The sequence below is a fragment of the Danio rerio genome, chromosome 23 (assembly GCF_049306965.1).
Source record: "Danio rerio strain Tuebingen ecotype United States chromosome 23, GRCz12tu, whole genome shotgun sequence".
In the NCBI taxonomy this organism is placed as follows: domain Eukaryota; kingdom Metazoa; phylum Chordata; class Actinopteri; order Cypriniformes; family Danionidae; genus Danio; species Danio rerio.
This window is the reverse complement of record NC_133198.1, coordinates 6,676,615-6,692,500: the sequence shown is the minus strand read 5'-3', so window position 1 is coordinate 6,692,500 and position 15,886 is coordinate 6,676,615. Positions and strand designations below refer to the sequence as shown.

The 15,886-nt window shown below is 38.1% G+C and overlaps 3 protein-coding genes across 3 annotated transcripts in view; 2 read left to right on the top strand and 1 right to left on the bottom strand.

Moving 5' to 3' along the window:
* The window catches only part of LOC101885864 (aquaporin-4), a 14,961-nt gene extending 7,589 nt beyond the window's left edge, over positions 1-7,372 (top strand). The window contains exons 4-6 of the mRNA XM_005174125.6: positions 1,596-1,760; positions 2,056-2,136; positions 4,097-7,372. Of these exons, the coding sequence (XP_005174182.1) occupies positions 1,596-1,760; positions 2,056-2,136; positions 4,097-4,312 (462 nt within the window). The 3' untranslated portion in view covers positions 4,313-7,372. The remainder of the gene's footprint in view (positions 1-1,595; positions 1,761-2,055; positions 2,137-4,096) is intronic.
* The window catches only part of rbm38 (RNA binding motif protein 38), a 199,313-nt gene that overhangs the window by 132,218 nt on the left and 51,209 nt on the right, over positions 1-15,886 (bottom strand). The gene's annotated exons all lie outside the window — the stretch shown is intronic.
* On the top strand, positions 12,104-15,790 carry mipb (major intrinsic protein of lens fiber b). Its single transcript, NM_001020520.1, is given in 4 exon segments — positions 12,104-12,919; positions 13,100-13,264; positions 13,378-13,458; positions 14,711-15,790. Coding segments are annotated over 4 exon segments (792 nt in total). The 5' UTR covers positions 12,104-12,559; the 3' UTR covers positions 14,897-15,790.

Below are 15,886 nucleotides of genomic sequence, written 5' to 3'. Positions count from 1 at the left end.
AGAGCGTCTCGCATGCTGGCCCCGGGCTATCGGGCAGTCCTATTTGTCGAGCCCTGAAGGTTTAAGCTTTGACGATGGCTCTCCTGTGTCTACACAGTTTAACAAGCACTTCAACAAGCGTGTTTTTTCCCCGCTTGGCAAGCCAAGCTGACGTGACATGGGGGCGTGGCAGCATCGACGATTCTATTTTTTGATTCGATAATCGAAATCGAGCATAAATTTCGATCGATTATCGATTAAAATCAAAATCGTGACACCCTTAATATATATATATATATATATATATATATATATATATATATACATATATATATATATATACATACACACACACACACACACACATACATATACATACAAACATACACATACATATACATACATACATACATATATATACATACATACATACATACATACATACATACACACACACACACACACACACACACACACACACACACACACACACACACACACACACACACACACACACACATATATATATATATATATATATATATATGTGTGTGTGTGTGTGTGTGTGTGTGTGTGTATATATCTATGTATAAAGTTTATGTACAAACTAATTATCTTTAAATTATCATTAAACTATTACAATTTATACAATTTATCCATAACCTAAAGAAAATAAAAATAGTATTTAATAGTTACATAAAAACAACAAAATGCGAATAAAAAGCCATCAGCATTTAGTTTTTTTTTTGGGATTGCAACCCCTGGGGTGTTTACATTATATTAACGACGCATCAGTTGCAGCAGATTGATTTTACGGCACGATGGTAAACTTTGACACCTTTATGGCACTCACATACATTGAAAATAAAGACCACGGCTGAGCATGGAGGATGATCTCCAAGTTGGGGTCTCCAAAATTAAAGCAAAAATAGACTTGAGCTGTAAACATTGTGCCCACCAGTCTCATTAAGTGAAATTATCATTCTTGTAAAATAACTGGTATGTATTGTCATCAGGGATCAAGACACAATAAGGGAGCTATGAGAAAATGAATGAATTAAAACTATTTTGTTTAAAAACATTTTAAAAATCTGTGTGTTCATATAAAGATAGAGTGTCAATGAAAAACATCAGATTATATGTCAAAATATGTCATTCCCCTGCTGAAAAATCCAGCTTAAACCAACCTAGGCTGGTTGGCTGGTTTTAGCTGGTTGACCAGGCTGGTTTTAGAGGGGTTTTGGCCATTTCCAGGCTGGTTTTCACCCATTTCCAGCCTGGTCTTAGCTGGACATAGCTGGTTTTGGCTGGGCTCCCAGTCTGGCTAGGCTGGTCAAGCTGGTTTTAGCTGGTCATCTCCCAGCCTGACCAGCTGAGACCAGGTTGGAAATGGCTTAAAACCAGCCTGGAAATGGATAAAACCCCTCTAAAAACCAGCCTGGTCGACCAGCTAAAACCAGCCAAAAAGCCTAGGCTGGTTTAAGCTGGATTTTCAGAAGGGTTTACGTCATATTTTGTATGTTTTGTTGTTGTACAGACTTATGCACAATAAATATTAACATCATACAAACGCAAAATAAAATACACATTTTATCCTCTTATTTTCCTCACTGAAGGTCCCAGTGGAGATGAACGCAGGTCAAGCTCTTGGAATGGAGATGCTTGCTACGTTTCTTCTGGGTTTCACTGTGTTTTCTGTGGAAGATCAACGCAGGAGAGAAATAAATGAACCTGGAAACTTAGCCATTGGCCTTGCTGTAACCACTGCGATCTTTATTGCTGTACGTTTGTCAATGTGTATCTTCAATATGAATCAGTATATGTTGATTGTACTGTCCAGCACTTTAGGCTGTCCTTGATAAATCATATAACACTGAAGAAGGTGTAGAAAATAATTTAAAAGTTCAATCTTTTTGACTTTACTAATGCCATATAATAATGACATTTTAAAATATAATTTAGCTGCATGCATTTTTAATTGATTATTTGTGACACCATTATTCTGTCCTCATTCTGCCTTTATTATTGTAAATACACGTAACTGCTTTTAATGCTTGTGTTTGTCTGTGGATTTAGGGGAGATTTTCTGGTGCCAGCTTGAATCCCGCTCGCTCCCTTGGTCCTGCTATAATACTGGGATATTGGGAACATCACTGGGCAAGCAAAACTTTATGGCCATAAACTATTATTATTTTATAGTTAATATGTTGGGTGAATGGATGGAGGGATTGAAGGATGGAACTAACAATGATCATTTTGGAATCCATTAGGACGGATGAACTGAATGAAGAATTGGTGAGATGTGGAAGAAAGGATGAAGGGTTAGGTTGAACTGGATAATAAACTGAAGGATGGACTGGATAATAAACTGAAGGAAGGTCTGATGAAATGAGGTCTGATGAAAGGATAAACTGAACATTGATGATATATGGATGAAAGGATGAATAAGTCAAACAATGGCTTGAGGAATGGATTGAGAAAGACTATCAATTATGAATTAATGGATGGATGGATGGATAGAAAAATTGGGCAAAAGATGAATGGATTAATGGATAAAATAATTGAGCAAAAGATGGATTGATTTTATAATTGAGCAATAGATGGATGGATTGATGGATAAAATAATTGAGCAATAGATGGATGGATTATATAATTGAGCAATAGATGGATGGATTGATGGATAGAATAATTGAGCAACAGATGGATTAATTAAATAATTGAGCAATAGATGGATTAATTAAATAATTGACCAATAGATGGATGGATTGATGGATAGAATAATTGAGCAATAGATGGATGGATTAATGGATAAAATAATTGAGCAAAAGATGGATTGATTTTATAGTTGAGCAATAGATGAATGGATTGATGGATAAAATAATTGAGCAATAGATGGATGGATTGATGCATAGAATAATTGAGCAAAAGATAAATGGATTGATGTATAGAATAATTGAGCAATAGATGGATTAATTAAATAATTGAGCAATAGATGGATTGATGGATAGAATAATTGAGCAATAGATGGATGGATTGATGGATAGAATAATTGAGCAATAGATGCATGGATTGATGGATAGAATAATTGAGCAATAGATGGATGGATTATATAATTGAGCAATAGATGGATGGATTGATGGATAGAATAATTGAGCAATAGATGGATGGATTGATGGATAGCATAGTTGAGCAATAGATGGATTGATTTTATAATTGAGCAATAGGTGAATGGATTGATGGATAGAATAATTGAGCAATAGATGGATTAATTAAATAATTGAGCAATAGATGGATGGATTGATGGATAGAATAATTGAGCAATAGATGGATGGATTGATGGATAGAATAATTGAGCAATAGATGGATGGATTGATGAATAGAATAATTGAGCAATAGATGGATGGATTGATGGATAGCATAGTTGAGCAATAGATGGATTGATTTTATAATTGAGCAATAGGTGAATGGATTGATGGATAGAATAATTGAGCAATAGATGGGATTAATTAAATAATTGAGCAATAGATGGATGGATAGATTAATAGAATAATTAAGCAATAGATGGATGGATTAAATAATTGAGCCATAGATGAATGGATTGATGGATAGAATAATTGAGCAATAGATGGATGGATTGATGGATGTCTGGATAAAATGACGGAATAATGCAATAATGGATAAATTTATGGATTGATAGATGGATAAAATGATTTAACACTTGGATGAATGGATGAGTTTGGTGAATGGATGACACATCTTGAACTGAATGATAGATTAAGGAGTAAAGCATGTATGATTGATGGATGGATGAGGTATGGTATATGAATACTTAGAAACAACAGATATATTATTTATTATTATTGGATAGATGGAAAGAACGAATGAGGGATTGATGGATACACAATGATTGAATAATGGATATATAGAAAAATTGAAGAATGAACTGATATTTTAATATTTAGGGATGAATGGATGATGGATGGATGATTGAATGACTGAAATATATATAGAATGATTAAATAGCAGATAGATGGATGAAACAACTGAAGAATGGATTGATGAAAGTCCATTATGAATGAGTGGATCTGATTAAATTTCATTTTCTTCTCATTTATAGGTGTACTGGATCGGGCCAATATTAGGTGCAGTCCTAGCTGGAGTCTCTCATGAGTTTATTTTCGCACCGAGCGCATCCAGACAGAAGCTCGTGGCCTGCATGACCTGTAAGGACATTGAGATAGTGGAAACGGCCAGTGTGTCTCGATCGTCACTGTCCACAGTTACACAGAGCGCCATGAGACACAAACAAAACAACAAGCTGGAGCACAGCTGAGCTGACTCAGTTTTGCACATGTAGTCAGTCACACAAACAACTTTATTCATGACAAATCAACAGAACTGACTTCTTAAATACCAGTCTTACATAAATTGCATTATGCAAGTTATTAAGAACAGATTTTTAACAACAGAAGTTTGTCCTGCTGGTGATTCACAAATGAGGCTCATCAAGCAAACATAATAGTTCTAATATATCGAATATTTCCAGGGTCACACTTTACAATATGTTAATATTAGTTCTGATTTACTAACATAAACAATGAAAAATGCATCTATTACAGTATTTATTCATCTTTAGTTAAAAGTCCTGTTAAGTGCTTTGAAATATGCATTTTTATTCTGTGTTTGATGTAATCTTAACCAAAACACAAACAGAGGACATAGTATAGCTCCTCCCCCTTTTAAAAAATCAGCCAATAGTGTTTTATCACAGCTCTGCCAGTGAGAGTAGTAGAGATCAAGTGCATCAAACGCAAAGCAAATGAGAAGCATCTTGAAGGGGGCGGGGCATGTCAGATACTAAAGAGCTTATGATTGGTTGTGATGCAATGAGAAGCTGTAGTGTAAGGTGACGTGAATAAAACTACTGATCTATTTGGGCAGAAGTGACAAACTACAAGCTTTTATATCTTCTAAATAAAAATTGTCACCGTTTTAAAGCACACTAGCTTAAAGATCAAATACTAGCTTAAAATCAATAATACTGAAACTAGCATCTAAAAAAAACTTGATTTTAATTTAATGGGACCTTTAATGAAAATAAAGATGTGTATTGGTACCAATGACTGTAAAAAATATGGACGACGCGACAGCCCTTTTTCCCATTAAACGCCTTGAGGGCAAAACGCCTGCTTGACGGGCACAAACTGTCGCAAAAGACTGCTGAAATTGGAGCCAGACATGCGCAGAAGGATTGTCTGATGGAGCCAGAGGAGGAGCCGCGAAAATGAGCAGAGTCGAGCTTCCAATCAAACGCTTTATGTAAAATCAACTACGCCCCCCGAACTTCTCAGCATGCGTTTGCTGTCATATCAACACAAATGGATGTAATAACGTTAACAAATATGAGGGTTTTATATATTCAAATCGCGCCAGCTCCAGGCCGCAGCGCATAACTTACTCGCGGCGTCGCGGGCTGATTCCGGCTCGCATGCGGCAGCGCCTGCTCGCTCGGCCGCAGCATCTGGCTGGATTGACTCGGGCTGGAATTGGGTAGTGAGTCCAGGCATCCGGAGTAGGTCCAGCAGAGGTAACATTAGTCAGTCTGAGCTCTAAGAGATAAGTCTCCGGCAGGCGAGAATCTAGCCGGAACTGTGTTTTGCCATCTGGGTGGCTAGGCGTGTATCAGCAAACTAATAAAGCCCGAAAAAAGCCCTGAACTTAGCGAATAAACAGTGTTCCACCAGGATCATGTATGTCAGAAACTATAGTTTACTGCTGAACTCATTTTGTCATGGTAAAATAACAAAGAAATCGAATAATAACATTTCAGTCTACTTCAGTCTCCTGCCGAAGCTCAGACGCCGCGCTTTGAGAAACTGTCAATCACGATGACACGCCCAGCATTAAATTACTGCTAAAAACAAACTGTTTACAAAAATGAAGATCTGCACCTATTTCAGCACAATAACCAGTGCCTTAATCGACCAGAACTATCTTTCGGGACATTTTATTGCAAGTGTAATATTTTTTTTTATTTGGGCTCAAGTCTCCTTCATTAACACGGAGGAGGCGGGCTTTATGACTTGTACTGCAGCCAGCCCCCAGGGGGCGATCTAACGGCCGAAACCTTCACTCAAACGTAGGCTTGCGGCACACTTGATTGGTACTCGCAGTGCATTAACTAAAGCTAACAAACACAATTTTGAATTTAATAGGGTATATGCGGAGCTAGAGTTTCTTTCCATACCGATAAACTTCCAGTGAACGCTTAATGCGACTTTTTTTTTCAATTTTAAGCGATTCCTTTTACAGCAACGATGTTGTAATATAAATAAAATATAATCAGTTAAATAGACTTTGGCATTCATCTAGTTGTTCAAGCGTAAAATGAGATGAAACGCATGCGCCCATCAGGATCAGCAGGCTAACGCAGACTCCATTAAATTCCATTAAAAATACTGGGGTAAAATAAATGTTCATATTTTAAAGACACAGCGCGGAAAAAGTCATTTAATGCAGTGTTTCTTGGAGAAACTAAAGCCAACTTTACATCTTATATCAATCAGACAGTGAAGATTACTTTTAAAGAGAACAGACCTTAAACTCCCCGATTTTGTAACTCAGTTCACCGGAAGCGCTTGACCCAGATTACTGACAAATTAAAAGTCCTTCTGCATATACCCTATAATGCATTAGTAAATGTTGAACTGGGATTAATGAATGCTGTACAAGCCTTTACATTCACATTAGTTAACATATATTAACTAACATTAACTAAAGGAAAATTACTGTAAAGTGTGACCAGTTCCTAAAAGTCTGTCAATATAAAGAATACTCTATTGTGGATTAGAAGCAGTACCTTAATCTTTGTACAAAACCCTAAGCATGCACATGGATAGATATAAAAGTGCCAAACATATGTCTATGTGGCTTGAGCTTAACATTTTATTTCAAAGATATCATATATTTTCTTAAATCCACCGTTAATAATTGCAGAATTAAATTGGACTGCTATAGTTCAGTGTTGAACAGCTTTTCAAGTGTTATATATGTCCGTTTGTTTGTTGATTGTGCCATTTTAACCTTAGTTTAATTATATATTCTGTTGCAAATAAATTGTACACAATATACTTTGCTTTAGGGTAATGAGATTGACTTTCAGATTTATGAGTAATGAGATCCTTTAAATTCATTGTACAAATAATATTGAGCATTAATATTGTTTAAGTTATATCAAATAGGAGTAAAAGAAAACCACACATACCTTTGCTTTTTCATTTCCTTGCATGACACAAAATGTAATGTGTTTGTACACTTAAAACTGCCGTGCTACAACTTGCACTAATCCTAACTTGTAATTGCAGCAGAATTTAATAAACTATTATTAACAATCAGTTTCTCTGTGTTCTTACAAAAACATTTTAAACTCCTGTTCATTGCAAAATATTCACTGCCAACGCACACACAATGTTTGCAAACACACACACACACACACAACAAACACACACACAAACACGTTCCACATTCATGCTTGAGTCTACATATATACATCATACACAGCAACTATAAATGACACACACATACACTAACACAATGCAGAACAGACACACAGTGCCAGCCAGCATTTTGTTTTGTCCAGCATGCATGTGCATGAGTGTGTGTTTGTATGAGTGTATGTGTGTAAGTGAGGGGGTGAAAGCGGTGAGATCAGCAGTCCTAATTCACCATCAGCTCCACTAACAGAGGGATTTTCCAGGGCTTTATCTGGCTATGAGGCCCTCCGCCCCTCCACAACCGATCTGCTCTACTCACAATACAAACCTCTACCTAATCACTTCTGCCCTGAACAAACCAGAACCACCAACATCTCTCACTCATATGGAAATAAAGTGCATTGTACATTCGAAAATCGGATAAATAAATTTTATTTAAAATGTTCTTTAAGAAAAAAGAACATTAGAGGCAAACATGCATAGATGGATGGGTATAATGGGCAATGGATGGAAAGAACAACTGATTGATGAATGGAAGAAATTTTCTAAATGATTAAAGAATGAATGGAATGGTGGAATGATAAATGATGCATTAAATGATTGATCAATTCATGGATGTATGGATGGAATGATGGATAGATGATGGAATGATGGATGGGTTATGCAATAATAGATAGAATGGATGGATGGATTGATGGATGATAGAACAACTGATCGATGAACGGAGGAAGTTTTCTAAATGAACAAAGGATGAATGCATTGATGGACGGATGTATTTAATGATTGACCAATTGATGGATGCATGGATGGAATGATGGATGGATGGATGATGGAATGATGAATGGATGGATATAGATTGATGGATGGGTATGATGAACAATGGATGGATAGAAGATGCATGATAGAACAACTGATCGATGAACTGATGAAGTTTTCTAAATGAAGAAAGGATGAATAGATTGATGCATGAGTGTATTTAATGATTGAACGGATGTATTCATATAATTGATGGATGTATGAATGTTAGATAAAATGATGGATGGGTATAATGAGCAATGGATGGAGGGAAGATGGATGAAAGAGCAACTGATTGATGAATGGATAAAGCTTTCTAAATTAACAAAGGATAAATGGATTGATGTATTAAATGATTTACCAATTGATAGATGTATGGATGGAATAATGGATGGAATAAATTATTCATGGATGATGAAATGATGGGTGGATGAACGATGGTATTATTGATTGATTGGATGTATAGATGGATTGGTATAATGAGCAATAGATGCATGGAATATGGATGGAGCAACTAAATAATAGAACAACGAATACAATTTTCTGAATGATCAAAGGATAAATGGATTGATGGATGGATGTATTAAACAGTTGATCAATTGATGAAATAATGGATGGATAATGAAATGATGGACAGAATAAATGGACGGATGGAAGATGGATAGAACAACTGATTGATCAACAGATTAAGTTGAGTATAGTCGGAATGATGGATGGATGGAAAAATAGATGATGGAATAATGGATAGATGGATGGATGGATGATGGAATGATTTATAGAATAAATGGATGGATATATGGTATACTGAGCAATAGATGGATGGAAGATGGATGATAGAACAGCTGATCGATGAACGGATGAAACTTCCGGAATGAATGATGAATAGATTGATGGATAGATGGATGGATGTATTAAAATGATTGACCAATTGATGGATGTATGGCTGTATGGATGGAAAGATGGAACAGATGGATGGATGGATGGATGGATGGATGGGTATAATAAACAATGGATGGATAGAAGATGGATTATAAAACTGATTGATGAACAGATTAATTTTCTGAATGATCAAAGGATGAATGGATTGATGGATGGATGTATTAAATGATTGATCAATTGATGAAATGATGGAATGGGTGGAATAAATGGATGGATGGGTATGATGAACAACAGATGATGGAAGATGGATAGATAGAAAAATTGATTTATCAACAGATTAAGTTCTGAGTCATCGAAGGATGAATGGATGGATGGAAGATGGATGGATAGAACAACTGATAATCAACGGATTACGTTTTTCAAATGAATAAAGGATGAATGGATTGATGGATGGATGTATTAAATGATTGATCAACTGATGGATGTATAGATGAAATGATGGATGGAAAAATGGATTATGGAATCCGTTGGATGGATTGATAATGGAATAATGGATGGATGGATGGATGGATGATGAAATGATGGATGGATGGAATAATGGATGGATGGTATAAGGAGTAAAAGATGGATGGAGGATGGATGACAACAACCGATCGATGAATGGATGAAGTTTCCTGAATGGATTGATAGATAGGTATTAAATGATTAATTAACTGATAGATGTATAGATGGAATGATGGATGGATAGATAAATGAATAGATGATGGAATAATGGATGTATGGATAAATGATGGATGGATGGATGGATGGATGGATGGATGATGGAATACTGGATGGATGGATGAAGAAATGATGGATGGATGGATGGATGATGGAATAATGGATGGATGGATATATGATGGATGGATGGAATAATGGATGAATGATGAAATGATGGATGGATGGATGTTAGGTATAATGAGCAATAGATGGATGGAAGATGGATGATAGAATAGCTGATCGATGAATGGACGAAATTTCCTGAATGAATTGATAGATGGATGTATTACAATAATTGACCAATTAATGGATGTATGGATGGAATGATGGAACGGATGGATGGATGGGTATAATGAGAAATTGATAGATTGAAGATGGATGATAAAACATCTGATCAATTAACGGATACATTTCTGAATGATCAAAGGACGAATGGATTGAAGGATGCACGTATTAAATGATTGATAAACTGATGGATGTATAGATGGAATGATGGATGGATGGAATAAATGGACAGATGGGTATGATGAACAACGGATGGATGGAAGATGGATGGATAGAACAATAGATTGTTGAATGGATTTAAAAATGTTGAGCAATGGACAGAATCGAAAACCCCTTTCACACATACAGACCTTTCCGGAAAATTACCGGCAGTTTTCCGGAAAGGTTGTATGTGTGAACAGGCCCTTTTTGAAAATACCGGTAAATTCGTTCTGGCTATTTTCTGGAAAGAGAAGTTGTAACATTACCGGTAATTTGCCGGAATGCTGCGCTGTGTGAATGCAGAAGGAAGATTGCCGGAAAGAGCGCGTGCACGTCTGGAACGTGCTGATGTGAAACGTCTACTTTAGCCAATCAGAACAGTCAGACGCATTCACGTGCGCGCGGTTTATGTGAATAAAAGCCTTTGAATATTTTTCCAGACACCTTTAGCTGCTTGATGTTAGTCAGATAATGTTTCTATGTTCCTTCTTAATGCTCTGTGTAAATAATTATCAATAAAATGTTTATGATAATCCATTGTTTGTTTACCTTCAAGCTTTGCGTGTGCCTGTGAGCGCCCATAGCGCCAGCACACACACATTATCAAGTACATCTCGACATGCGAAAGTGTTTCTCTATGTTTTCATTGGAGTTGTACTCAATACTGATCCATCCAAAGAATTTGTAATGTAGTCAAATGTTTACAAACACAAGCGCAGCCGTTTAGAGGTCATTTCTGGAAAATGATGTCAGAATTTACCGGCATTTTGGGATGGATGTGTGAATGCTCTTTTCCGGAAAAATTCCGTAATGTCCTTGCCTGTGTGAACAGCGCTTTTTTGAACTTACCGGTAAAGTCGTTCCGGAAATTTTCCGGATATTTACCGGTATCACTGTGTGAAAGGGGCTATAGACAGATGGATAGATGGATGAAATTACTGAAAGATCAATGAATGAATGGATCCAATGAGAATGAACAAATGGCAGATTGGTAAAGCCACCAAACAATAGATGCCGGGATGGATAGAAAGATCTGTGGATGGATGGACAGACAGCAAGTGCAGGAGACAGACTGGAGGTCTAGCAGAGAGACAGATAAAGGATGTTGTTCCATGTTAACTTCATGCTCTGAGGAACAATGGCTTTCCTGTGCTCAGGGCTTTTCTGGCTGCATGTATCTGAACACCGCTGGGTTTCACTCAGCGCAGGGCCTCCCTTGAGCCACAGGGATGGACCAACATTGTGTGTGTTTGCAGATGCGTGACATTATCCAGAGGATCTGTGTTTTCTGCCCATGTTTGGGTTCTAACCAGTCAAACCAGCCACAGTGAATCCATATTAATGGAAATGTAATAAAAACACACACTTATTTGCTGATTTGAATGATCTAGTGCATGTTATAAGCACACATACATTAGAAAAGCACATTTTATTGAGCAATTTCATAATTCGAGATGTCATTGCTGTATCCGTTCTGTACTTTTGAGCACTTTTAAGTTCCCCTTCACCCTTAAAATACGTCTCCATCACATTGAGCCCTGATGTTCCTCTCTTAATCTCACCCTCTTTGAGTTTAATGGACAGAAAAGCGAGTGCGGTCTGCTTGATATGGGATGCTCCCTTTAGCTTCTGTCCCTCAGGGGGGATTATGTCGTCACGCTGGGCCCCGAGGCCATTATAAATGCCCCCTATGGCCCCTTTGTGGTCTGTCAGACCAGCTCTACTTGGTGTGGGCAGGATATGCTCTGTAACCTCTTCTGTGTCGCTCAACTAGAATTAGCCCTATAGATTTAGCTTGTAGCATCGATGTTCAGGTCTCTCTGACAAAACCCTCCAGATTTTCTACGCATGCACACACACACACACAACCACACACACCTCATGTTTCTTTAGCAGTCCGGGTGTTGTGCAGGCGAAGAGAAACAGCGCTGGCAGAGAAGACCCGTGTGCGGCTACATGTGTGACCATTTACTCACGGCTTCCCACACAGCCTTAGCTAACGGCTAGATCTATTAGGCCTAATTATTGATCTGTTTTTGAGGAACTTTTAGTGTACTTGGCAAAAAAAAAAGGACATTATATTTTTTTTAAAGACATTTTTCTTGCCAACTCGAAAAAACAAACAAAAAAGTTTCGGTTTTGAATTTAGTTGGGACTCATAAATCATAATGTGGGAGTTTCGCTCTATGATGTTTTGGCGGGCGGTGTTTGCCGAGTTTTTCGGCACCATGTTCTTCGTGTTCTTCGGGATGGGTGCCGCTCTACGCTGGACCACCGGGCCGTACCATGTCTTCCACACTGCTCTCTGCTTTGGTTTTGCTGCTGCCACACTCATTCAATCCATCGGCCACATCAGCGGAGGACACATTAATCCGGCTGTCACCTTTGCATACTTAGTCGGCTCTCAGATGTCTGTGTTCAGAGCTTTCTTCTACATTTGTGCTCAGTGTCTGGGGGCCATGGCAGGAGCCGCGGCGCTCTACGGAGTTACACCCAACAACATGAGGGGCACGATGGCACTTAACACGGTAAGAATGTCTCCGGGAATTGTATTTTATTTCATTAAAAGTTTAAAACAAAACTATTTTGCAAATATGTGATTTAGTAATGTATAAAATCTCTATTTGTTGTATTCATACACATAAAAAAATAGGACTTTTAAACGTTAATTCCTCCTCGTTTTTGTACCTGTTGATGTTTCTCTCCAGCTTCAGCCTGGCATGAGTCTGGGAATGGCCACCACAGTGGAGGTGTTCCTCACTATGCAGTTGGTGGTCTGCGTTTTCGCTGTCACTGATGAAAGAAGAAATGGACGTCTGGGTTCTGCTGCTCTGTCCATTGGATTCTCTGTTACTATGGGCCACCTGATGGGGGTGAGAAACAATATTTCAGCACAAATGTGTTATAAGTACTATATTAGGCAGGTATAAGCACTAAGTAGGCAGTACACCAAACATGTATCATGTTGTTTATCTTTTTCAACCAGATGTACTACACTGGAGCTGGAATGAACCCAGCCAGGTCTTTCGCCCCTGCTGTTATCACCAGGAATTTCATCAACCACTGGGTAAGAAAAACAAATCTGGACGCATAAAATACTGATTTACACATACAGAATTATATATTTTTCTCTTCTATTGAGACAGACCAACAGAATCTCACAGAAATCCAAAACTTTTTGATTTAGTGGCTATTTCGTATGAATTAGTACAATCTCATTTGTACAATTTAGTACGATTTGCTTATCCCCCAATGACGGTTGGGTTTGGGGGTTGGGGTTTGGAGCCATGCCTCCTTTTTAAAATCGTACATTTTCATATGACTGATCTCGTAGAAACTAACAAAACATAAAATACTCACGTTTCCATGTGAGATTAGGCTGGACAGACAAACAGGTAGACAAAAAAGACAAAAAAACAGACTAATAGATATCTTTTCACTAATAACAAACAGCTAGACAAATAGATAGAATAGATGTTTTCTCTTCTGACAAGACAGACAGACAGACAGACAGACAGACAGAGACAGACAGACAGACAGACAGACAGACAGACAGACAGACAGACAGACAGATAGATAGATAGATAGATAGATAGATAGATAGATAGATAGATAGATAGATAGATAGATAGATAGATAGATAGAAACTATACATGAAAACGACTTGTATATCATTTATTAAAATTTTTTTGGCTTAGTCCTTTTACTAATCTGGGGTTGCCACAGCGGAATGAACCGCCAACTTATCCAGTTTTTATGCAGAGGATGCCATTCCAGCGAGAGGGGTCTGGCTGCAGACCTGGTGCAGTGCAATCTGGGCTGCATCCAATGCTTTTTAATGGGCTCACCTAACCCCACCCCTAACCCTACCCGTCACAGTGACGTCACTAGCTCCACTTGAGTGCATTGTGTCTGACATAGCATCGCTTAGTGATGAAGTCTCAGCTTGCATCTTAAAGGCTGCATCCAGATACTATTGCTTCCAGCCGCAACCCATCTCTGGGAAACGATATATATATATATATATATATAATTTGCATTTATTTCCAATTATTTGGATTTCATATATACAAAATATGTGTCCTATACGCAACATATATTTCGAAATATTGCGAAAATGGCTGCTTGCATACACACATACTTCCAATGGTTGGACAAAATTATACGCATACAGCCATTTTTGCAATATTTTAAAACATATGTTGCATTTATAAAATTCAAATCTGAACTTGTGTGTTGTATATGTCATTTGTATATATTGCCATATATCCGATCTCTCTGTGAGGCTAAATAAAATCCCTCTTCTTCTGGTGTGATAGGTGTACTGGGTGGGTCCGATGATTGGTGCTGCTATGGGTGCCATCTTCTATGACTTCTTCCTGTTCCCCCGTATGCGGGGCTTCTCTGAGCGGCTAGCCACGCTGAAGGGCAGTCGACCCCCAGAGGCCGAGAACCAGCAGGAGACCCGCGGGGAGCCCATCGAGCTCAAGACTCAAACCCTATAAACCTGCAGAGAAGTTGTGGACCGAATCTGGCTCTACCTCACTGGACCATCTCACTGCCCTGAGCAGCCAATAAACCTCCTGCGACGCAACACCAGAGACCCGCAGAGGGTCGCATTTACACGGCAAGATCAGTAAGGGAGCAGAAATGAGTACATTACTCCGGGTAGTATTCTAGGTTTGCTGCTAGTACCAGTGCAGGGTAGAGGGCGGTTCTGAGGTGGGGTTGTGGGCGGGGCTTATGTTGTGGGAGGGGCTGTAGCAATTTATTTAGGCATGCTTTTCACTTTTCATCTGACTTCATTTTCACAATTCATTTTCAATTTTTCGTTTTCTACAAACAACAAGATGTGGATGTACGCAACTTAACCAGGGTTTCACACTTTTTATTTTCTGTGAGAGTTCAAGTGAGTGCAGCTTTGTGGGTCTTTCTGTGTGTGTGTGTGTGTGTGTGTGTGTGTGTGAGGGAGAGCGTGCCAAGGTATGTTTGTGTGTTTCGCTTGTGCACGACCAAGTGTACTGTATGTGTGTGTGTGTGTGAGTGAGTGAGTGTGTCTGTCATCTGAGCATTTCTTTTGGGTTTTTATCATTACAGCTCGCTCGTGTTTGTACCATGCTTGTTTTTTTTTTTCCCTTTCTTATTTTTACGGGACTCTAAAACACCCCAAACTGTATTGTTTGCTATGATCTTCCATTCACTTTTCATTCACACAAACCACCCATGGACTGAGCTGTTTTAAACACAGCCAGTCCTTGCCACCAGTCTTTACAATTACTTCTCGAGTTTACAGTGTCTGTGTTGCCTTTCATAAAATCTTGTTTGAGGATAACATCCATGACTGGGCAAGTAAAGCAATATGAATCATATCTGAATGCAAATAAATACATGAAAAGAAACGGCTCGGTGTATATCATTCAAATTACACAAGATGGCGCTGTACAACAGTTTGTGTAATGTCAACTCAAAACTGCTGAAGATTTTTTATTTTATTA